This window comes from Anastrepha ludens, chromosome X, assembly GCF_028408465.1.
Source record: "Anastrepha ludens isolate Willacy chromosome X, idAnaLude1.1, whole genome shotgun sequence".
In the NCBI taxonomy this organism is placed as follows: Eukaryota; Metazoa; Arthropoda; class Insecta; order Diptera; family Tephritidae; genus Anastrepha; species Anastrepha ludens.
The window spans coordinates 43,958,659-43,984,848 of record NC_071503.1 but is presented as its reverse complement, the minus strand read 5'-3'; the positions used below and the strand labels follow the sequence as shown (position 1 = coordinate 43,984,848).

At 37.2% G+C, this 26,190-nt stretch overlaps 2 protein-coding genes across 9 annotated transcripts in view; both read right to left on the bottom strand.

The window, feature by feature from the left end:
- Positions 1 to 26,190, bottom strand: part of LOC128870479 (protein pangolin, isoforms A/H/I/S-like) — a 306,016-nt gene that overhangs the window by 252,459 nt on the left and 27,367 nt on the right. The gene's annotated exons all lie outside the window — the stretch shown is intronic.
- LOC128870480 (uncharacterized) lies at positions 1,406 to 2,053 on the bottom strand. Its single transcript, XM_054113162.1, has 2 exons — positions 1,768 to 2,053; positions 1,406 to 1,707 (listed from the first exon to the last, which is right to left on the bottom strand). Exons 1-2 carry the CDS (start codon positions 1,884 to 1,886, stop codon positions 1,422 to 1,424), a joined length of 405 nt encoding a protein of 134 aa, XP_053969137.1. The 5' UTR covers positions 1,887 to 2,053; the 3' UTR covers positions 1,406 to 1,421.

Below are 26,190 nucleotides of genomic sequence, written 5' to 3'. Positions count from 1 at the left end.
CAAAAACAATTCTGCTCTATGTATGCATATATACCGACTTTATGTCCTAGCATATATACATACATACATATATACCTACTTGCCTTCTAAACTTCCTACAAAATAATTGTATTCATATGTTACTACATCCATGCACGTTCATACATTCATGCATATATGCGCGAGCACAGCGCTGGCTTCTTGCTTCCGTGTACTTTTGTCTTTCACCAGTCGATATTCCTAATATTGTACTTACAAAAACACAATACTTTGATACACGCAAAAGCAACAGCAAGCGCAACGCGATGGCCGCTTTGCCACCACACATTCTAAAATGTTCTAGAACACAACAAAAACACATACCTCACATGCGCATGTCGCCCAAAGCTAAAATCTAAGCCTAGCGACTACAAAAACAAAATACATTCGTAGACGCAGTCGCAGCGGCCATGATTCTATCAGCGACGGCGCTGAACAATTTAGAACAAAAACAAAAAGTTCATTCATAAGTTAGAGCTCATATTTCAATTTCATTCATAAAACGAGCCGCCCATATGCCAATTTTCGCGACCATTCGAAAATAGTCAATATTGGAATATTTCGCGTGGAATTATTTGCCAATATTTGATAAATCTTGAATTTTTGTCATGTCGAGTGGCCGCGGCTCCGTATGTATGTATGCACCCTTATATGTATGTAAATATGTCTTCTAACTGTTCGACAGTCGCGAGTTAATGCGACTTAGATTCCTTGAACAACTCCAGCGAATCACACATTTCTGTTCGCAAAGCCGCATATATGTACCCTATGATCAGAAAGTACCGGGAATGTTTAAATTAAACAAAACAGAGTTAAATTTAAGGCAAATTTATATTGGCCCCTATTATGAGTTGTATTCGATCTTCGATATTCGCTGGTTGTCGAAGATCGAAAATCGAATGTCAATTTGGTATTATGAGCGGTGCAACCCTATCGAAATTTTCGTTGTTTACCGAATTTAGAGTCGAATGCAATTTTGCTTTCGACCGTGTAGCGTATAGTGGGAAAACTTGTTAAAGTGTAAGTTGTTTGCGATTATTTATGGTTTTATAGTAACCAAATAATAAATATATAATTATTTTGTTAATATTATGCAGGGCGAAAGTCGTGAGTACCAAACAACAATTAGAAAGGCGAATCCACAATTCGCAAAAGGGATTTGCACCAAACTTCAAACAGCAAAAAAATGGGAGGAATTTACAACGGAGCTGAATTGCTTTGGACCACCAGTGAGAACGGCAGCAAAATGGATTAAGCTTAATAATGGTTTTTTTTGTGATGTTTATGGAAATACATTTTCATATTTTTTTCGAATGACGAATAATTGAATAAAGAAAATTTATAACAAAAATAAAACAGAAAGTGTGGTGTAAAGGATTCTATTTAATACTTTTTAGATTTTTCTATAATATTCTCAAAATTTCATTTCTTATGTTTTCTAATTCTCCGTTATTTGACTCCACTTCAATATCTTCAGCATCATCGTACACATTGGGTTGAGCAAGTCCTAGCATACCTTCATTACCAATACTCAATTGGTACGATCCCTGAGCACAAACTCGCAGAACTGTGGCTAGCTTTAAAATATTTGGAATCAATTTGGCTCGGGTGCACTGCTGCAACTGGTTTTCTGTACTGGACAGTAGGTTCACAAACGGCTCTTTAGATAATCTAAAGTTCTTTAAAAATCTGTAAGGAAATTTCTGTAATATTAAGTACGTCAACACATTTTGAAAATTCTAAATTTACTCAGTGGAAGCCATTTCTAGGTGGTTGGATGCGTCCCTCAACTGTTTTCTACTTCTAGCTAGTTCCACTAATCTTTCATCGTCCGATGAATCGTCGAACCACAACTCCGTTGTACTCATTTTCACAAAAAATACTTTTTTTACCTTTTAAAAATAATGTTAGTAAAGAATTTCAACACAATCGGTTTTTCTTTTATTTTGATTTGCTGTATCAGCTGAGAAAAAATTATCTATTGTAAATGCGTCGAGCGATCGAAATTCACAATAGTCCTATTCTTCAACGAATGAGCACGAACGAATGTTGCTCATAATAGGGGCTATTATCTCCTTCAAAATATGACCCGTCTGAAGCAACACACATGTGCCAACGTTTAACCCAGTCCTCCAAACACGCCCGGCAGGCCGATTTGTATTCTCTTTGATCAGTGCGATGGCGCGTTAACATCATGCAAAATCTGAGAATTGTTTGCTCACATTTCCGGCGGTTTGCAACACACAGCATCTCTCTAAGGTTTCAAAACGGATAAATAATATTCTCTATTGACTGTCTGGTCCGATGGAAGGTACTCATGGTGGACTATGACTTGGCAATCGAAGGAAACAGTCAACATCACCTTCCCGGTTCTTTTTGCTCATAGGGTATACATATCCCATCTTTTCACTGACGGACAAGAAGACGGTCGCAGTTGTTGTTTTTTATATGCATACATTTTGCGTTCGTTGAAGGTTTGTATATATTTATATATATTCGTATACATATGCGTGTATGCGCGTTTGGCTTTCTGGATGCATCCATGGATATTAGAATATTTTCTCATCAATATGTGTATGTAAGTAGTTCAGATTTGACTGAAGAGATTAAATATAGGAATTCATATTCATATGATTGCCTTTATGGCTGTTTTACATATAAATCAGTTCAAAAGAAGTATGAATAATGTTATATAGAAAATAAATTTCTAAATAACAGGTATTAGAAAAACCTGAATACACTATTTTAAATCAATTCTAATTAAACCAAATACAAAAAACTAAATAAAAATATCGAACAAAAAACTGTGTACAGGACTTGAACCTGAGTCAAATATGGGTCGATGTACTGCATACACGAAACGTCTTTCACGATTGCGCTAAACTATAATTACTGATAAACTTTTCTAAATCACTCATTTATTCGATTCGCAGTTTTATATGCACATATTCTACGTTAGTTGAAAGTTTGTATGCGCAATTATATGCATATGTATGTGTGTATGCGCGTTTGGCTTTCTGGACGGATATTAGAATGATATTTTCTCATCAATATAATTTGGATTTGATGAAATAGATTATAGATATATGTAATATACATATTTTCTGTTTTGATTGATTTATATAAAAATCATGCTTGACTTGAAATTAAATAAGCTATATTATCTCATTGATAGGCACTCAATCATATCAATCCGCAACATATTACTTATTTACAAACAAACACTAAGATTGGTTTGGACTTACGGTATACAAAACAAAATCCAGCGGAGCATAGCAAACGCGCTGTACCATATAAGGAATAGCGAATTTCATTGTGACCTTGGCATACAACTGTAACTGAAGTAACGAATCAATTTGCCATAGCTCACAAACTACGACTAAAAATCATGTCAACGATGCAGCATCCAGCTTACTTCGGCTGAATTCTTATCAAAGACGTTTAAAACGCACAACGGTAACAGACCTCACGGAGAGCGAGTACCGATTATATTGTAAAATGTTTCTTAAAACAAATTAAATTATGAAATCAAAATTGCTAATAACTCTTATATATACTAGGTCCAATTATACAACGCTTCCAAACAATGGATAAGAATTAATGATAAAAAAAAAAAATTAAATGCTCTTATACTCAAATTGTCACACCAGTATCGTACACAAATTTCGCGCTTAGGTACAACTGATTTGAGTTCTCAACACTAACTAGTATACGGTTGGCAGTAATTCAAGGAACACAAATTGAATGCATTGTAATTCAAAATAAGAGAAAATAGTTAAGTGGAGTTGTTATACTTGAAATTCATATTGTGAATTGCAATAGGGGCGCTAGTATTAGACGCGAAACTAAGTTCTCGGTGTTTTTTTGATGAAAATACAAGTTTATTCTGAAAAAATGGTTTCAAGTGAATCATTGAAAGTATTGCCCATCGCTGGCTACTACTTTTTTCCATCTTTCTTGTAGATCTCGTATACCGTCGCGGTAAAACTGTTCATCTTTTGAGGCTATCCACGGATCAAGCCTTTTTTAATGCCTTTATATGAATGGAACTGCTGGTCAGCAAGACCATGTACCGTCGATCGGAGCAGGTGATAATCGGACGGCGCAATATCAGGAGAATATGGCGGGTGGGGTAGGATTTCCCATTTCAGTGTCTCCAGGTAGGTTTTAACGGGTTTGGCAACGTGAGGCTGAGCGTTGTCATGCTGTAGAATCACTTTTTCATGCCTCTCCGCGTACTGCGGCCCCTTTCCGCGCAGTGCTCATAATAAATAACACCAACTTGGTCCCACTAAATACATAGCATAACCTTCTCAGCGTAAGTACTCGGGCGAGGGGACGACGTAGAAACAAGAGCGGGCAGTCCCCACGACTTTCTTTTCTTTGGATTGCTGTAATGAATCCATTTTTCGTCACCCGTACCGATGCGATGAAGAAAACTTTCCTTTTTTGCCGCTGGAGCAGTTGTTGACAGGCGACAAAACGACGTTCAACATCTCTTGGTTTTAACTCATAAGGAACCCAAGGCCCTGTTTCTTAACCATTCCCAAAGCATTCAATCGCGGGTAACTCCTAATACTGAAGCAAGCTCTTCTTGCATTTGACATGGATCCTCATTGAGTAATGCCTCCAATTCAGCGTCTTCGAAGGTTTTTGGCGTTCCTTCACGCGCACGGTCGTCAACATTAAAATCACCGTATTTGAAGCGACAGAACCAATGCCTCCAATTCAGCGTCTTCGAAGGTTTTTGGCGTTCCTTCACGCGCACGGTCGTCAACATTAAAATCACCGTATTTGAAGCGACAGAACAAATGTCGGCACATTGTTTTATTTAAAGCAGCATCTCCATAAACTTCTTGTAGCTCTCGATGCGCTTCAGCCGCCGTTTTTTTCGAATGAAAGAGGAAAGTCAACACTTCCCACGAATGACGATTATTCGGCATAAAGTCAGACATTTTCACAAAACCAAAAGTATATGATACCAAAACAAGATTACTAATGTGGCGAAGCAGTTTGTTTACCATATGTTTAAGCTTGGTTTATGAAGTTTAGGTTATGTTATAATCGACTAGCACACACTGCTGGCGGCATCTATCGACAAACAGCGGGGATTTAGTTGCACACCTAATACAGTGAAACCTCGATATAACGAATCTGAAAATACCAGAAAAATTTTCGTTATATCTATTTATTCGCTATAGGTACTTAATGGTAAAACCTTGCTAAAACGAAATTTTAAGAAATTTGACAGAAAATTCGTTATAAGTCGTCCCCTTAGTATTAAAATAGCCTATACATTTTTTGATGTTTTGAGAAAATGAATTTCAAACTTTTTGTCGAAAGTAGTTCTCACTCAAATCTCGTTATGTCTGTAAATATTTATTATTTTTTGACTGACGTTTTGACCCACTTTGTGGAACTAGAATTTGACAAAATTTTGACCACATATAAAATCGACAATGGAGAATCCAAAAACTCAATAAAAAAATAATAGCCTATGAGCACATAGGCTATTGTTATACTAAGGGGACGAAATACTGTTTTTACCTGTTTACATCAAAATAATGATTAAACTGCACTGAAGTGGGATGGATATAAAAAAGAAAAAGTTATAAATTTTTTCAATTAGATTTTATTAAAATAATTGGTAATTTTTGTTTGCTTGCGCAAGTTTCGATTGCAGCCATCAATATTTCGCTCAACAGATATTAAGCTATCGAATGCACATTTTGGGATAGCTTCCTGTGCCTCAAGAAATGTTTGGAGCTTTTCAACCATTTGGCAGTGATAATGTTCTCGACGCTTCATCCTCCTCAACAATGTCGACTGTATTTCTGTTCAAAATACTATCAACAATATCATCATCAGTAATAAGACCCCGTAGTACTGACGTTATCATCGCAAGTAACAAAATCATCAAATCGTTCATTCAAATTGAAATGGTGTTTAACGACAAGACATTCTTCGCTGTCTTGCACACAATCATTTGTGGTCAAAATATTTGGACTGTCGACAAAGCCACATGTCGCAAAACAGTTGACAATCGTTGGTTGTTTTACCTTTTCCCATGCTTTATGGGCCATTCTGATGCCTTGTAGAACGTTGATATTACTCTTGCACCCCCTCTTCCATATCATTGCGATAGAATTGCTTGAAATTTTTAATTATTCCCAGATCTAGAGGTTGTAGTTTCGATGTTGTGTTTGGCGGCGGTTTGTAATTTAATAGATTTCAGTGATGTAGGGTTTTTGCGCGCCATGCAGTCATCAACGAGCAATAACACTTTGCGATTAGCCTTATTCATTTCGTTGTGAATTTTTTCTAAGTAGTCCAACCATATTTCAGTGGTCATCCAAGCTTTTTTTTTGCATTGTAATCCGCTGGTAAGCTTTTAATATTTTTAAAGCATCTTGGATTAGCCGATTTTCCGATTACCAGCACTTTTCTCTCCTCAGTGCCAGAACTACCATATTTACCGTAAATAAAATTGAAAGTCTTTCCTTGCTATGTTTCCCTAGCCTTAAATTCCTTGTGCCCCATACGCACAGCGTTTTTCGTTATATCGAGGTTTCACTGTATTATATTCTATCATTCTTGACTTATACAGATCTATGTATAAGTATATACACATGCCAGAAAAATTCACTGTAAAAAAAGCTAGAACATTTTAAGCTTGTATCAGTAAATTGATTTAGTCAGTAATTTTTTTACAACTGCTACATATTTTTTCATAAGTACAATGAATTTCTTAATATGTTGCTTTCATTTCTTTGTGTATGGATACTTTTTATGGCAAGTGTACAGTTTTCGTATTTCTTTACCTTCCCCTTTAAGCAATGGTTTTACACTTTGCATGATCATTTCCGCAATCAATATGTAGCTTTTAATAAGTATGTAAGTATAGTATATTCCCACGCAAATATTTCAGGAACGAATATACTATTTATTTGGCCGAAGGCACACATCAAGCTCTTTCATTTGATATACAAGGTGTACATTTGAGCTCTATAGCTATTGTAGTTTAGTTAAGCTAATAATACGTTCACATATAAGTAGATGATCTACTTTTTCGCGCCTAACTCAAAATCCGTAATTAAAAAGCGCGATTTCCCATACGGAATTTCTCTCCCAAATCTGAGATTATAAAATAATCCTAGATAATAACGATACTTTTCGACACACAACCCTTTGTTTTCTGTGATATCGATAATTATTATTACGAATGTAAGGAGAAACATCAAAATAAAAACTAAATGAAATGGATGCCGGCAAAGAAAACAGGTCTGTAAACATATATTAATTCTAATAAAATTTGGTAAATATTATTAATTAGGGATTCATTTTACAGAAAAAAGCGTGTGTCTATAAACGTTTTGTTCTCTTATTACTTATTATAAAATGTAATATAGAATATCCCATGCGCATTGCTGTCATAATTTTTTCCAACCTCAGTAAACGTCGCATACGGATTTCCTCCAACTGTTTATTATTAGCAACTAATTAATTGCACTATTAAATTAGCTATTCCTTCTCCTTGTATTTTCTTCATATCGTTAATATATTAATAATTAAAGAAACCTAAAACCCCGAAATATTCCACCAAAATAATTTCTATGAAGAAAAACCTCTCAAGGCAGTATTGACAGCTGATTGCCAATTTTGCAGGTAATCTGCCATATGTGAACGGGTAGGTTAATCTGGTGGATTTATAGGTGAATAATGCATATGTGAAGGTATTATAAGAAATGTCATTTACACAGGAGCGTTAAAACGAATATTTCTTGAAAAATGTTGTGCATATGTACTACATAATTCTGACCAGACTACTAGTTTCCAACTTTTAGGAAGTCACAGATTGAGTTTGAGTGCTGACGTTGAACGAAAAAAGCAAGATTTTTATTTATTTAGACTTTTGAATTTTTAGAATTACTTGTATATTATATTTTGAAACACAAAATGTTTATTTTATATTGCACGTAGATTAAATTACATCAGACAACCAAATAAGTGAACTGAACGAAAGCTAAAAATATGTGTGCCGAACCAGACCTGACATTGCGACCGGTCTAGATGAGATCGAAAATTATTCATGGACCAATCAGCAACTGCCAGCGCATCAAAACTGGCAAGAAAGAATGACACGCACAAAACGTAGACAACGTTGATAAGTGTACACTGCACAAAAAATTGTATGTAATATATATACAGTATCTGCTTCAGAATATAAAGTATGATATCAGTGGAATTAAAGAATGCAAACGAAAATGCTTTTACTACACAATTACAATTAATGGTGATTCTTTAAAGATGAAATGACAATAAAAAATCTTCGACGTTTTCTAAGTTTTCTTTTTAATTTTAGTACACCTTGTCTTACGTTCAAATGAAGCTCAAATACCTAAAGTTCAAGTAATTGCACTTGCAGCAAACATATTCCACAGAAATCATATGATACAATGCTTGCATTTTTTACTTTTCCTACATGGAGAGTCAGGCGACTAAAAAGCTCTCCGGAGTGCCGGTTCATATAAAAAAGGTAATTATGAGGTTAAAACCAAAGGAAAGAGTTACGGTGAAATATCTGCAATTGTTGACAGACCACGTTTGGATGGTAGAATCGGTCGTGAAAACATATGTTTATGGATGTGAGGAAATATTATATATTGGGTTGACAACTAAGTAATTGCGGATTTCACTTATACTCGTAGAGGACTTCAGTTGAATTTTTAGGTTTGCAGACGTAGTACAAATATAAAACACATTTTGTTTTTTGATAGTTGGCAATTCATCTGTGAATCAGTAAAAACAGTTTTTTGATCGGTTGCGTAGTTTTCGTTTGGCGTTCGTTGAAAAATGGAAAATCAAAAGGAACATTTTCGTCATATATTGCTTTTTTATTTCCGCAAAGGCAAAACCGTATCGTAAGCTCATAAAAAGTTATGTGCTGTTTGAACGACAGAGTTAAAATTGGTTTGCCAAATTTCGTTCTGGAGATTTTTCATTCAAAGATGAAAAACACTCTGGTCATCCAGTTGAAGTTGATGACGCCCTAATTAAAGCAATAATCGATTCGGATCGTCACGTGAAATTGCAGAGAAGCTTCATGTATCACATACATGCATTGAAAATCACTTAAAACAACTTGGCCATGTTCAAAAACTCGATACATGAGTTCCTCACGAACTGAAAGAAACGCATTTAACGCAACGCATTAACAGCTGCGATGTGCTAAAGAAACGTAATGAAAATGGTCCGTTTTGAAACGACTGATAACTGGCGATGGAAAATGGGTTGTTTACAACAATGTCAAGCAGAAAAGATCGTGAAACAGGCCAGCTGAACCAACGCAAACAACATCAAAAGCTGATATTCATCAAAAGAAGGTTTTGTTATCAGTTTGATCAGATTACAAAGGAATTTTCTACTTTGAATCCTTACCACCCAACCGAACGATCAGTTCTGATGTTTGCATTGAAAAACTAACGAAATTAAACAATGCAGTTGAAGAAATGCGGCCCGAATTGACAAATCGAAAAAGTATTGTATTCCATCATGACAATGCAAGGCCACACACATCTTTTGCCACTCGGCTAAAATTATTGGAGCTTGGTTGCGACGTTTTGCCACATCCACCTTATAGTCCAGACCTTGCACCCTCTGATTACTTTTAGTTTCGATCTTTACAAAACTCCTTGAATGGTAAAAATTTCAATAATGATGATGATGTCAAATCGTACCTGATTCAGTTTTTTGCTAATAAAAACCAGAAGTTATATGAACGTGGGACTACGACGTTTCCTGAAAGATGGCAAAGGTCATTGATCAAAATTAGCAATACATTACAGAATAAAGTTATTTAGTTCTATGAAAAAACTGTCTTTGATTTTCTAAAAAAAAATTCGCAATTACTTAGTTGCCAACCCAATATTTGGGTCAGATGGGAAAGAATTTGTATGGAGAAAAGCGAATACTGCGCTAAGCAAAACGAACCTCACTCCTGCGATCAAACACGTTGGAAATAGGAAGCATTGAATCGGATTATTGAAGAAGAATGGCAAACTATTTTTCAAGACGACACAAAAACATTGGTGTTTTCTATGAAAAGGATACATCGCACCCTATTAATAACTGTTTAATTATGAGTACACATGAAGTTTTAATGCACAGGAATAATTAATTTTGTGTTATTTCTGTCATGAGTAAATTAAATTTTTGTGTTGAAGTTTTTCTTATTTTTGTCACTTATATTTAAGAATCAAATACAATAAAAACTGTCAGGGTAAATGTTTTAATACGAAAGTTGCTGCATTTTGTTCTCCAACGTTGTTGTTGTGTTTACAATTTCTAATTTTCCCGATATGTACATTTGACTTTCGATTATTGTTTCTTTTTATGTTGGTACACTCGTCTAGAACATACGTTCACGGTTTTAGCAATATACCATGTTTAGTTCGTTTGTGAGAGGCATAAATAAGACAAGTGTTTTGCGTCAACTTCGATTATTTCTGTGATTTTATCGACATTATCAACATTTTCTTTAACCTCAAAAATGCCTGAACGGAATAGGCGAAACCAAAATTGCACGTAATTGGCTGTTAGAGTATCGGGACCATAAACACCTCTCACAATTTCAGCGGCCTGGCGGCTTGGCTTGCAATTTCGCCTTTATCAAAGAAAACCCGTAAAATGTACCGAATTTCCTATTTGTTGACTTCCATTGTTAACACTCTGAATGTCTCAACTGAATGGAACAAACAGAAAACAGCAAAATTATTTTTTTAGTTTGAAATGTCACCTGACAACAAGCATGAACGTCAAATTATTTGACCGGTACTTTACGAGATATCGATCACTACAAACATCTACCGAGAAAATAATGGACTTTCTAATCGACACGATTCTACGGAAATAGTACGCACACTGACCGACGTATTGTAGTCCATTACCGCAGCCCGTAGAGAACACAAAATTGAGTAAAACTTATCTCGTAGAAAACAACTGCGTTCTTTCAGTTACATATTTACACAATACAAAGGTTTGTGTTTGTTTGTGTCGACACAATGTTACCATTGATATTTTTGCATATACACTTTTTCACACATTCGCGATATCAATTATAATTTTTCAGCGTATATATGCCAAAGTCAAAAACCACCAAATCCAAGAAGTTCATTTATATTTAATTAACATTATACAACATTGTTTTTAAGTTATTTTAATAAAAATTGAAAATTTTCCAAGTTTATTTTGTAAATGATTTCGAAATATACTGTTTGGAAACACTGTGTAGTGAAAGAGCAATCAGCTGACACCTACGATAAAATCTACTATATAGGGAAGTGTGGTAATTTTTCATTTACATGGGGCTCTCATTAGTTTCATCGTAACAGCTGATACGGGCCTCCGTCCAGCTAAGACTCCATTTATTTCAACTCACACTGAAGGGTTCCAAGGAAAGCAGACAGATGTAGAAAAATGCTGAAACACATTTATTCGTACACTTTCAGTTCATGATATTGTTGCTACAAAACTAACAGTAAAAATCGTTTGTGTTTTTACTAATATCGCCGAAAACAAAATGAGATTGGTTTTTCTTAGATTTTATCGCCAATTAAGTTCCAGTTGCGAGTAATATTTCGACTGAAGGTGACAAAATGGGAAAAATATTGACTCCACTTGAGGAACGTAACATAGTAGCATAAGTCGCGCAAAGTCCAAACATAACCTCCTAGATACTTTACCGAAATATTCAAGAGTTTTTGCATAAAAAAGTAAGCCCACAAACAGTCCGTAATTGCCTGCATAACGCTGGTTAGCATGGCAGAGTGGCACGCCGCGGCGATCTTACGGAAGCATATCGCGTTGAGATGTGTCCGAAACACGGTTTTTCGCAAGCCGCCCGCGAGTCGCCGTTTGTGTGTTCGTGCGCGTCCGCGTAAGTCGAAGCGCGCATTCTGGCACAAAAAAATTAATTATAATTAATCCTTTTCGAATTGCACGCATTTTTTTCCATACATAAATGCACAGATGTTTATTACGTTAATATCCTTAAAAAATTTTATCCCAGAGGCGCAGAAATTAGTTACATTTTTAATTGTTTATTAAAAAAAATTATTTACAACAACAAAACATCAAGTTTCGGAACAAAAATAACGTTTTTGGAAAATATCATCCTTTATCAGTCTGCAGTTGAAAAATCGTTGTAATCGGATACTTACTTTACGAGAAATGTGATAATTATTCAAGCGCTGCAAAAAACTTCGATAGTTAATAAAACAAAAACTATTTAGAATTTTACAACAAAATTTTCTGAGTGTGCTTCTGGATAATAGAACTCAGTCCTGGCTGAATTTCATCGCAAAATATTCGCTTTGGTAGTTTTGTGCCCCACTTGAGAAAGCCTTACCCAAATAGGATTTCAATATTTCCCAATTTTGTTCAAGCGTATAGCGTCCCATTTCGTAAATGTCAAACTTTTAAGTAAATTATGAACACATTTCACATGTCATTTGTGTTACCATTCTCAAGAAATAGGTGGTTCAGAAAGCAAACGCTATATGGCCCACCCTGTACTTAGTCTTGCTATAAATTCTGTCACAAATTTTACAATGCATACGGTGAGAAGAAAAAACTTGCGTTATTTTTGCTCTTGTGCGTATGCATTGTCTAATCATAGATTATATGTAGTTTCGTGGCAATTTTCGCTTGTCATCCATGGCATGGGGAGCTAAGGAAAATCGCATTGCAGTGATTGCACTACATATGTAGTAATGGTGTGGTAAAAGTGCAAGTAAGATTTACGAATTGCTGAAAAAACTTAATATTTTAAGAATGTTTGTTTACCGCACGATCAATCATTTTTACCCAACGTCTGATGTGACAGACAGGAAAAGAAGTGGTTCGAGCCAGTGCAGCCATTCGAGAAAGAATTCGCAGAAATAACCTTAGGAAGCAGAAAATCTTGTCCAGGAAAATTAATGTATCGACCAGGTCCATGTCATGACTTATTGGAGATGATCTCCACATGAAAGCCTTCCGTCGGTCAACTGGTCATAGTTTGACAACGCGCTTGAAGAAAATTAGAAGATGTAAGCAGTTTCTTCAGTGGCACGCGGTCAACGGCCATTAAAATAGTATTTTCAGAGATGAAAAAATTTCACTGTTATGCTAACACTTCTAAAGACGCAAAAATTGTTATTCCAAGAGTTCATCTTGGCCACCATCCAGACTCCGTAATGGTTTGGTGGGGTTTGTAAAGGTGTTACATCTCTTCATGTCTGGGCAAACAAGGTTCAGACTTTGGCAAAAGTGTACCACGAGGATGTCTTAGAAGGTATGGTGAGACAGTTGAAAAGAACTCTCTTGAATGGAGAGCGTTGGATCTTCCAGGAAAATTCCGTTCCAGCCCATAAGGAAAAAATCACCCAGCAGTGTCTAAAAAAATATTCTTAGGTTCCTAGCTGCAGAAGATTGCTGTCTGGAAGTCCAGATCTGAATCCATTGGACCACAGTTTGTGGTCAAAATTGGAGAACATGGCCAATCGAAGACCTCACAAAAATTTAGAGAGTCTCAAACAACCTCTAGCTCGAGGAGCGACGTCAATATCCATGAAAACCGTGCGTGATGCAATATCTGAATGGCCTAATCGTTTGAAAACTTGTGTAAAGCCAATAATGACCATTTCGAATGAATATACTTTTTTTTATTTTACTCGCCCATTGCTGTAAAATTTTTCTCTCGCGCTTTAAGGGGCTATACGCAGTTATGAAGCATATAAAGGACGGGTTGTCAAGGATTTATCCTGAAGAAACTTCAGAATATTTTAATTTGAAAATTTTTGGCGGTTATAAAAGCATCCTTCAAGAACGTAACAAAATTTTTTATTTATGAAAATGTTGATTATAGAGCGCGCTGCAGGCGATTTCTGGAACCTCCTTTAAAAAAAGACGATTTACGGTGTACATCGTAACTCAGGATTGGATTATCTGAAATCAAAAAACCAAACAAATTTTGTTAATATATTAGATTATCTAGTAATTAATCGTTCGGCTAATCAAAATAGTGAATTTTCACAAAATGGCAGCTTTTAAAAGAAATGATTTCGATTTTTACGTTAAAATTTGGCCGTAAATTGATTATAAAATGGAAAATAAGTATCAGATTTACAAAGGAACGATTAATTACTAGAAAATGTATCTTTAAAGATTGAGTTAAAACGGTTGACCGATCAAACAAGCCGTTTTCGAGATATCGTGTACACCGACTTGAAAAATGCCGTTTTGAAAAAAACACGTTTAAAGTTTCAATACCTACCTTAAAACGTGCCGAGGCATCTCTACATATTTAGGTATAACTCCGAAAGTATTGCTTAGATCTACTTCAAATTTCGTGCGTATACTTTTGAATATATGTACATTACAAAAATGCAATAAAAAAAATCGATTTTTATGAAAGTCATAACTGCGTATAACCCCTTAAGCGAACTGTAAAGCAGGGATCACTTTCCTCTGATAACATATATTTCCATTCCAAATTGGTACGAAGTCAAGCTAGCATCAAAACGTGTTCAGAAGAGAGTTAAAGTTGGCTAAAACAAAATTCTTGGAAAAAATAACGTCCAATATCACCCCTTCTTCCAATCGTAAACATATTTGGTCCGACATAAAATTGCTGACCGGTTCCTCCCCTCGTTTCCATATACCATTCGTATACAATGGGCCAGAACCTATCTACTCTCCACAAGATATCACCGAACAATTCGCCAAATCTTGATCGGCCTATTCGAATATTTGTAATTTATATCCAACATGCAACATTAAAAAAAACACATAATTAATTACGTTTATCCTTCACTCAAATCCTCCTTAATTGAAATGCCATTTGAACTCACGAATTTGAATCCATGATTTTTAAAATGTCAGGAAAACCCCATGGGGCAGATAAAATTTCCTAAACAATATTGAAAAATCTATCCTACGCCTTAGAAAATAGACTACTGGACCTGTAGTATGGAAATCAGCTTTAATGATCCCCCATCCCATAACCAAATATACCTTCCGCTAACTTCCGTCCAATATCACTAGAACAACAGCAAGACGCACACCACGAATAATAGGAGGAGCTCGGCCAAACACCTAACAGAAGTGTACGCGCCTATTGTTTTTTTTTTTGTCAATTGGAACACTTTTCAGCACCTTTATAAGAAATAAACCTCACCGGAGAGAAAAATTTGTATCCCTCTAACATATCCTGTAAAACCCTCAAAAAATTCACGCGACTCAGGATTTGCCATTCAATATCAACTCACGCTCTTTGGTTAAATGGTTCGCCCAAGCCGCTCTATCCCCACTGCAGCTTCAGCGATTACTCCACAATACATATTCTTGATTACTGCCAAAGGTGGAAGGGATGCAGAATTGCGATGTTTCCTAACTGCAATTAATTTGAAAATTAATTTCACAAAGTAGATGAATTATATAGCTCATTAAAGGGTTGCATGGGTTTCGTGGCTTCAAAAAATCGAACTGTTTTTGGCATATTAATTTCTACAACATCTCAAGACTATTGTCGTAAATTTTCAAGTCGATCCGACTAATAGTTTCGGAGATACAGCCTTTTGAAGGTGTGCTCTCCAAGCCACTTTTATTGTTACTCAAAACTTTAAACGCGCTTTTCTCGGAACCGTGTGTTCAAAGTTGGTTGTCAAATTTTCTCGAAAACTACTCAACCGATCTTGAGGAAATTTTATACAGGTGTTCGAGATACAATTTACTCGTGCTTGAACGAAGGATTTTTTTTTTCAATTACAACTATGTAAAAAAAACAAAATGTCAAGCAAATTTGACCGAAATTTTAATTTTTTTGGAAAAATGTCTGCCAAAATTCCAATTTTTATTTTTATATTCTTTCCTTCGTTCAAGCACGAGCTTATAGTCTTAACTAAAACACTTATTTAATTTTTTTTTTATTTTCAATAATCCTGTCAGGAGTTATGCTGACAACGCGGATGCATCTTTTTTTCGAGGGGTCACCGGAAATGACGTCACAATGGAGGAGTTTTAATTTGTTTTTTTTTTGAAAATTTCATAAATTATTCTTTAAATATGTATCTATAAGACAGAAGAAAGTTTGAATTAAATAAACAATTTTTTACACAGAAAAAAAATATTGAAAATAGGCCTTTTTTTACCCGACGAAACCCATGTAACGCCTTAAGCTCTGAACAAATCATGCAATCCATATCAACTATCCCCTAACACTCTCTGCAAAAACAATCCTCCGCTTCCTCCATCGTTCCTTCTCCCGTAACTTTAACCTCACACCAATAAACGTTAGCATATACTAATGCTTACATACAAGTACAGCTACTCAAATTTATGTTAATACAACCCGAAGGTCCTGACCTCCGGCGCTTAGTATTTATGTGTAATAGTTATTTATGTATAATTGTTGCTCTTGTAAATAAAATTTAAAAAATTTTACATACATACACTTATCGTCCCCTTAGTATTAAAATAGCCTATACATTTTTTGATGTTTTGAGAAAATGAATTTCAAACTTTTTGTCGAAAGTAGCTCTCACTCAAATCTCGTTATGTCTGTAAATATTTATTATTTTTTGACTGACGTTTTGACCCACTTTGTGGAACTAGAATTTGACAAAAGTTTGACCACATATAAAATCGACGATGGAGAATCCAAAAATTCAATAAAAAAATAATAGCCTATGAGCACATAGGCTATTGTTATACTAAGGGGACGTTATATACATATAATATATGCACCTATAATCGTCAAATTGCTAATATAGTTTTAACCAAATCACATTGAACAAGGTAGAACTGCGGCTGAAATAACAATTGTTATTTGTAATTTTAATTTAAATTATGAACAAACCGACTAATTTTAAATAATAAAATGAAAAGCGACAAACACAACAATGAAAACGGCAATAAACGTGCGCTTTATTTTAAGCCTCCTAATTGTCAAGTCTACTGCTTGGATGCGGCATAAAATTGTCCGTCGCTTCATTTGAAAAACACTTGAAAGCGCACACCACAAATAGAAGGAGGGCTTAACTAAACACCCAACAAAGTATACATGTACATATATGTAATCTGTAACCTTGCACAAATCGCGCCAATGTAGCATTGCCTTTCGAATGAACCTATTCTCGTACGCGTAAGACTTCCACATAGAAGGATATGCATTCCTATTTTTGATTCCGCCGGAGATCCCGACGTGACAGCGTCTGAAATTTCAGTTCCGTACTATTTTCAATTCCGATTTGATCACTATATTTATATTATATTGATTCCAGTCTTTTTGACAGTTTTGCATACATATTTGTACGAATGCTTTGTCGAGGGAAGACATAAAATAAAAAAAATAATTAGAAAGTGTTGTTAAATTGTTCAAAGTGAACAAGAAGATAAGGAAATTATTCATTGGGAATAGTTTTGAAGCTATTTTTTCATCGACCATCGAAACACCGGGGTCAATACGAGAGAATTATTAAGAAGACGAAACACGAATTAATCAAATGAACTTAATCCTGTAATTTTTTTATAACGACTTGTGCATGGTCGTCGAAATTAAAAAAGAGTACAAGCATCCCTTAACATTTTACGATCCACTATTAAACATCTGATTTGTCAATAATTCTCAACGATGAAAACAAAAATCATCTCGATTTCATTTAAAAAATGGGTAGCATTAAAATGAACTTAGTTCAAGTGGTTGGCAACATTAACTACGAAAATGTCGGAATTACTAATAGCATTTCTCCCGAATTCGCGACGGGAGTCCCGTTTACGGCGGGAGCTCGTTCGTAATACGTAATAGGGCTCAGACAAGATAAAAGTAAAAATGGCTGAGTGTTCAAGTTCGACCCCAGCTTTTACGCCCTTTTCTCGTGAAATTAACCATATACAGAGTCCGGCTCTGGAAAAGTAATCAACTTTGTACCGCTCGCGCAGCTGATGCCCAGAGTATTGTTTACAAGCACGCGGAAGCATTTTGCCGAGAGACTGCAAAGACTCATCAAATGGTTCAAAAAGTCAAGAAGCCAATTGAGCGAAATCCCTGACGAAGTGCTAATCAAATGGCGAAAGAACTGAAAATATCTGACCGCAGCATCCGCCGCATGCTAAAAAGTGATCACAAAGTCAAGCCTTAAAAGAGCCAAAAGGCGCATGATGTCACACAAAGCTGAAACAAGTCAGACTTGAGAGAACGAAGGAGTTGCTTCGCTTGGCCGCAAGCGGTAAATTACCGAACATTACGTTTTCTGACGAGAAAATTTTTCAAATTGAGCAATTCGTAAGCTCCCAAACCGATATGGTTTATTTGACCGACCGTTCATAAGAGAATTTTAGTCATGGATTGGCCGCCTGGAGGCAGCACCCGCCACAGGTATTGGTTGAGCCGCTGCAACCGCAGATGGGCGCTCTCCAATCGTTTTCATCGAGCCTGGCGTCACGATAAATGCAATATATTATCGGAAAAGTATTCTGCAGGTTGCTTTGAAGCCTTTCGATAGCGGACCATGGACGTTTCAAAAGGACTCAGCACCGTTTCACAAATCTCGAGTGAACCAAGAAACGATAAAAAACAATGTTCCGAACTTCATAACGTGCAAGACATGGCTCTCAAATTCACCAGACGCGAATCCGATGGCTTATTCTCTTTGAGCCATTTTGGAGAGCAAGGTCCGAACTCAAGGATTCACCATTCTCGAGGCGCTGAAAAAAGCCATTGCCAAAACACCTGCAAGTCACATTCGGGCAGCTTGCGACTCGTTTCTGGACCGTCTCAAGGCCATAGTCAAGGCAAAGGGTGGTCATATCGATTCTTAAATTTGTATTATTTTCACACATTTTTTACTTTGAATTGAATAAAAGTAGTTTTCCAAACTAAATTTATGGCTTTTTTAATTGGTTACACTTCGGGTGCCGGACCCTGTAATGTAACCTGAAATCTTTTTAAGCGATAACAAAACACGGGTTACCGGGAACGTCGTCTTAGATGCTTAATTATATTTAAGGAATTTGTAATCAATTTGTTGCTGAGAAAATTTAACCGTTTTCGAGATATTCGATTTTAAAGATTATTTTAAATATTTTGTTTTTGCTTGTCGTCCATTTTTTTAATGTTAGTTCAAGGGTATAAAATTTGAACGAGCCCACGATAGTTAAAACCGTCTGTTTCATAAAGTTTTGAATTATCGATTTTTCACAAGTGTTTCGTACGCCACATCATTAAAAAAGCTTTTGTGTGGAAAATATTCCGCAAATTGTTTTAAAAATTAGTACATGTATTTTCAGCTATCCAACATAAAGAAACATCGATTCGAAACAAGAACTATTCAGCATATATGCCACAGGATAGACCAAACATTTTAGGATTATGTAGGCAGCATAGCTCTTAACTAAATCAATAGTGTCTAGGAAAAATATTCCAGCATTTCATGCCACTTAAAACACCAGGCTCTGACGGGATTTTGACGGTCATGTTATGAAACCCATCTATGGTTCCATGGCTAGAACTGTTCTTCAAGAAAAGCATACTTTACTGATATATTCCACTCAACTGGAGACAGGTAAAAGTCATATTTATCCAAAAAGCTGGAGAACAGGTGCATTAGGTCTATAAGTTTGACGTCCTTCACTCTCAAAGCACTTGAACGAATTTCGGACATAGATCTTAGATAAAAGATGGATGCGAACTTCATTCACACCAAGCAAATTCCCACGACGCCTATACGTAGTAGTGAGTACTACTTATCTAAAAAATCCACTGAACACAAGCAATACACTTTGGCAGTGTTCCTAGATATAGCAGCTTTCAATGAGCTTTCAATAATGTTACCACTAATTCCATGCAAAGATCAAGCAAACACAGTCTCTAACGTTAGAGAAAAGTTTAGTTTTTACATTAAAAATCTAATGTAATTCTCTAATGTTTCTCGAATCGAAAATCAGGTATGAGAATCATGTTAGAGTTCTATTAGATAATGATTAGAAAAGTACTCGAATTACCCTATTGGGATACATGCCAGAATTATCGATTAATTGTGCGGCATGCTTTATCAAGCGAAGTAAAACGAGTTCGTGAAAAGTTGTATGAGAACTTTGTAGTTAAAATAATCATTTTATTTACTTAAACCTAATGAAAAATTACAGAGGAAAGTGAACAAAACGTGGGCATGCTGTTTGATTGGAGTAAAGTCGGAAACAAATCACCAGCCATATATTAGTCGAAGGCAAAGCCAGCTTCTGAAGAAATAAGGAGTGAAGATATTAAAGACTTGAGTAGCAGCAAGAACTATGAAACGTATAGTGAATCGGATGATAGTGCATCTGATGTTGAAGCTCCAAATTTGCGACAACACTTGACTAAATGGACCATTGAGAACAACATAACGACTGCTGCGACGGACACTGTGTTACAAAGTATTAAAAGTTTTGGGAAAACATTTTTCAGGAGTTCTCCTTGTGCTAGAACTCTTAGAAGCACTCCAAAAGAAACACCAAAAGTGAAGAAATAAAATATAAAAAATGCTTTGTCTTTACATTGATGGACTTCCATTGGTCAGCAGTTGCAGTCTTTAGATATGGCGAATTTTAATGAATGCATACGGATCGGTTGATGTAAGAGTAATTGAAGGTTATTGTGAGCATAGTAAATCAACGAGTGCCAACGACTTTCTTACTAATTTTGGTGACGAATTACTTGTTTTAATGGAAAATAGACTAATTTTTTACGAAAAGGAGGTGCAGAAGCATACCAGCAAACATGAGAACCTGGTAATATTATATATTTAACATACATACATATGTATATGTATATTATACATTAACAAACTATTTTTATTTATGTAATATATTTCTGAGTAAGCATTCAAAAATTTAAAAGCAATAATTTCAGAAAGATGAACTAGTTAGTTACGCTGGAACTTCTCATAGTGGTGTTGCACAGCATCTCTGTTGGAAGGGGACGAAGGACAAACCGGCTGTTAGAGCGCAACGCGTGACGGTAGGTCTAAAAAGTATAATACGTACTACTAATTTCGAAAAGTCTGCAGCACTTGTATTTTTGATTTTAATGTTTAGATACATTTTCGTGACAGACAGATTTCAAGTGAAAGTCTATCGTTTTCTTACAAAAGAAATATGTCTGCAAACTGAGTATTATGCTAAAATGACGAAGCTGATATCATTTATATTTTGTAACGATTTTTTTTAAGATTTGATGATGCTTTGAAAACGTTTTATTTATGTTTTGAATATACATTTGTAATTTTTTTAGTTAAGAATATTTTTTAAAATGTAGTTTTTGCTGCTTTAGCTTTTAATTTTTATTGGCTTTACTTAGAATTGTTTTTAAACTTTTATCGTCAAGAAATATGAAGTATATCTATTTTAGTTTTTCTAAAAGAAGAAAGAACAATAATTCAAAAACAAATGTAAGCATAATGAAATAATAATATACATATATTTAGTTAAGCAAACCTTTCAATATTTGAAACATATTTAAGACAGAGATATGTTGTGAAATGTGATAAAACGTTGCATATACATATGCTTATATATATATTTAGAAGAATTGTGAACGATATCCATATTATCCTGATGTCCTGGACTTGGTACTCCCTGTTTTCGCTAACGAGGCTCTGCCGACTGGTGACAAGGCGGTATAACCTTGTCAGCACTTTAAGCTAAGGTGTCGAGGTACCCGTGTCGAGAGCTGCATGGCTGGTAGTGTCTAAATAACCAGTCTTCAACGGTCCCCTCCGATGCCCAGGCAAGGTCGGTTGTATTAAGTGCCTTACCGTGGCATGCCGGCTCTGCCGTGGCGGACCACCCCTTCCGTGCCTACTCGTGGGACCAAATAGCGAATGGAATCAAAAATAATCAAAGAAATAGGAGTTAACGGAGAGTGTGCTGCCCTGCTCAAAGCACGCTACCTGAGGGCGAAATTCATTCTAGCAAAGATTGCCAAGAATGAACAAGCCGGTAAAGCGCACGAGCGGGATGTCGAGGACCGTATGAAGTGCGAGGCCGCGATCAGTAAGTACGAGGCCGCGACCGCAGCAAAACTTAACCAGCCACAACAACAGACTAAATCGGCACGGAGTTCGGCTAAACGTAACCGCTCACAGGAAGTGAGTGGACGCGAGGCCAGAAAGAGCAAATACTCCTCAGCCCAGGGGGCCGACGGCCTTCATTTCCAAATTGCCCTCGTGGACGTAAAAAGTAATAGTGGAAAGGCCGTGTTGCCCCTTTGGGATGCTATTGAGGGACGGCTATGGGGTATGGTCGTCAGACACCTCATAGACAAAAAAGGGCCAGCACCTCTCTTCGACTCGCTAAAGCTCATCCCTGCCTCAGAAATTCCTAGGCGACCACGAGCTAGAATTTGGTTGCCGAAAATGGATCTGGACAGTTCGGAAATCGTCCAGTGTCTCAAGTTACAGAATCCTGGTCTGTCATCAAAGTAGAAGAACCTCAGCAGCCGAAGGTACTCGGAAAACAGCAGTTTAAACTTCGCTTTGGCCTCAAGTTGGCCAAAGTGAAGGTCTTCCCGGCCTCTGTTGCCCTGGATGATGACTTGTAGAAATTTGGGGCACGACACTAAGAAACTGCTCGACGATCTGCGGTTGTCTGGGACGGACGCAGATTCTGAATAGGGGGAGCAGTCGTAAAGTTAAGCAACACTTTTGAACACTTTGTTAAAAATAGTTCAAATTAACCTCCGTCATTCTAAACTAGCCACCGATAACCTACGAGTCACCCTCCGTGAGGAGGACATCAATGTCTGCCTGATACAGGAGCCTCGGATCTGTCAGGCAAAAATCATGTCACTAAGGGACAGATCCTATGACCTTTTTATGTGCAAACTGATGGTAAGCCTAGGACCTGTATCCTAGTTAGGAACACAATTAATACCTTTTCGCTATCCAATTTCAGTTCACCGGATGTGACCGTGGTCAGGGTGAAACCATCCAGTGGCAGCTGCTTCTGCTTGGTGTCTGCCTACATGGCCCACGACAGATCGGCACCTCCAGAGGAGTTGCAGCATTTAATGGATACTCTCCAGCCCAAGAAAGAGAACATCCTGATCGGATGCGCGCGAATGCCAGACACACCATTTGGGGCAGCAGCGAGATCAATGAACGGGATGAGTCTCTATTTGATTTTATATTAAGCCGTAATTTACTTATCTGTAACAAGGGCGACACCCCAACTTTTGTTTTCCCGGCATCGGAAACATCAAGAGGTTGGCAGGAAGTTCTTGATATCTCTCTTTCGATAAACTCATCTGCTGTTAGGGTTGAAAATTGGACGGTCTCCCGAGGGAACTCTTTTTCGGACCACAGACTGATCCTCTTCGAAATCGATTTCGTTCAGGTGACCTTGATACCCCGTAGGAACCCTAAACGAACTGACTGGTCTCTTTTCTACAGGGCTTTCTGCAAGAAGCTAAGCAAGAGTAAGTTTTTGACTACTACTAGGAAACAATTGGACATGCAAGTTAGACACTTAGAGAGGTCCTATCAGACTGCCTTCAAAGTGGCCTGCCCAGTATCCTTTAGCAAGAAAGACTCTCCTCCCTGGTGGAGCAAGACGCTGGCCGACTTGAAAGAGAAGGTTAGGAGAGTCTTCAATAAATGTTACCAAATAAGGAACTTTCGAGATTACCGGGGAATTTTGAAAGAGTATAAGGAAGCCATTAGAGATGCGAAGCGCAACTCTTGGAAAGAGAACTGCGAATCAATCAAATCCATAAAAGACTCGGCCAGACTCAGCAGGATCCTATCCAAGGACCACTCCTGTAAAACTCTTGTCAAAACAGAGAACGGTGAGTGGGCTCAATCTGTCCTGTCCGTTAAAAGAATAAACTGGGCAATCGAGAGCTTTTCCCCTTTCAAATCTCCAGGTATCGATGGTATCATGTCAGTAATGCTTCAGAAGAGTAAAACCTTAGTGGTTCCCGTTCTTCAAAAGATCTTTTTGGTGTGTCTCTCGCTACACCACGTTCCTGATAGCTGGAAGAAAATTAAGGCGGTATTCATTCCTAAGGCATGAAGAAGGGGCCACGTCCTGGCCAAGTACTTCAGACCTATAAGTCTTACCTCCTTTATTCTCAAGGTGTTTGAAAGAGTGATCGACTATCACATTCGAGAGCACTTTGAAACCAGACTTTCTCCAGCCCAACATGCTTACCTGAAAGGGAAATCTACCGAGTCAGCCTTACTTGGTGGCCTTTATAGAAATAGAGGGTGCCTCTAAAAACATTTAGGCGGAGTCAATTGTCACTGCTCTAAATAGGCTAGGAATGGAAAAACCTATCTACCTCTGAATATCGTCCCTGCTTGGTGGTAGGGAAATAAATGCTGTGGCAAGAGGGGCTAGAATCACTAGATTCGTACATAGGGGTACACCGCAGGGCGGCGTCCTCTCGCCTCTCCTTTGGCTAGTAGCTGTGGATGAAACTTTAACTCGCTTAAATAGAGGTGGGGTAAATGTGGTAGCATATGCCGATGACTTGATCCTAATGGTCTCAGGTCCCTTCCCATCAGTAATGGCTGAAATTTTGGAAGATGCACTGGCTACACTCATTAGATGGGCTGCCAGTTGCGGTCTCAGAGTCAACTCTGCCAAAACGGAGTTGATGCTATTCACCAGAAAATATAAGCCTCCACCTTTTAAGCTCCCAAGACTTAACAACCAGTGTGTTACTCTTTCATCGGAAGTCAAGTATCTTGGCGTAATACTTGATCCCAAGCTCCACTGGAAGCTGCACATAGAAAACTGAGTTAAGAAGGCCAATATAGCCTTCTACGCCTGTAAATCTATGTTCGGCAAAACATGGGGCTCAAGTCACGTGTTGTACTTTGGATGTACAACTTAGTGGTTCTGCCATTTTTGACATACGGTTGCCTAGTTTGGTGGATAGCTCTTCAGAAGGGCTACATCACCACTAAATTAGCTGTTGGGAGGGAGGCATTAATATTTTTTCCGATAGCCAAGCTGCAATCAAGGCACTGTCGTCGCCGTATTGCAGCTTTCCTCTCGTGAACTCCTGTAAGGAGGAACTCAAACGTCTCGAACGTGCAGAAAACATTTCCCTTATCTGGGTTCCTGGGCACAGGAATATAGAGGGAAATGAAATTGCCGATGAGCTTCCCAGGAAGGGATCGGCAAAACCGGTTCCAGCTGTCCCCTTCTCAGACATCGGTATCCCCTTGACCGTTGTTAAAGGGAAACTACACAATTTCTTTCTAAAAAAAAGCGCAAAACAGATGGAGGTCTGTCTCATCTTGTGCTATTTCGAAAACACTATGTCCTCAATATGATAGAAACAGAATGCTTAAGGTGATGGGAATCCCTCGCCATTCAATTTCACTTATTGCGGTGTTCACTGGTCACTGGGTGATCGCTACTCATGCGGAGAAGCTTGGAATTCCGTACAACCCCTATTGCAGAAGCTGTGGGGATCCTGCAGAGAAAGAGACTGTGGAACGCTTTCTCTGCAAATGTCCGGCTCTGGCGGCTAGGCGCTTGAGATTCCATAGCGTGCCCTTTGGGGATGACTTGAAGAAATTCTCCAGCCTATATCCCTTTTCTCTCCTCCGCTACATCAACAGCACTGAATGGCTGTAGACGGTTTTTTTTCTCCTCCCTAAATCCTTTCACAGGTAGTGGTCCACATTCTGGTATCAAAATGGCACGTAAGTGCTACTTGTAGTGTACCTGGGGTACTCTTGCCATCTTACCTACCTACCTACCTACAATTATTATATATAAAAAATATTTGAAATAATAAAACTGCGAGAAGTACAATGCATTGCTTATAATTAACTAACATCCTTCATATATTTAAAATCCACATTAGAAATCAATTAGAATTCAACGTTGGAATAAAAACGAGAACTAAGTCTCTATTTTGTAGAGAATGCTGTAGATATCGACAGTTTCTCTAATTGTATTCTAACCTTCTACCTTAGAGGTACATAATATGATAGAATTCGACTCGCTTAGATTAGAAACGACAACGATTAGAAACGTTCTCTAACCTAAATGTTTGTAGGGATACTAGTTGCCCTCATTAAGTTAGGCTCTGAAGCAGTCCTGAATAATTTGATTATTTCAGCTGCAAGTACTTAC

What these genes read in the sequence shown, in the direction of transcription:
- LOC128870480 (XM_054113162.1), bottom strand. Translation starts at nt 1,886, where the DNA reads ATGAGTACAACGGAGTTGTGGTTCGACGATTCATCGGACGATGAAAGA. An exon ending in CTAGAAATGGCTTCCACTGA is followed by an intron (nt 1,708 to 1,767) that starts GTAAATTTAGAA and finishes ATTTCCTTACAG; the next exon opens with ATTTTTAAAGAACTTTAGAT.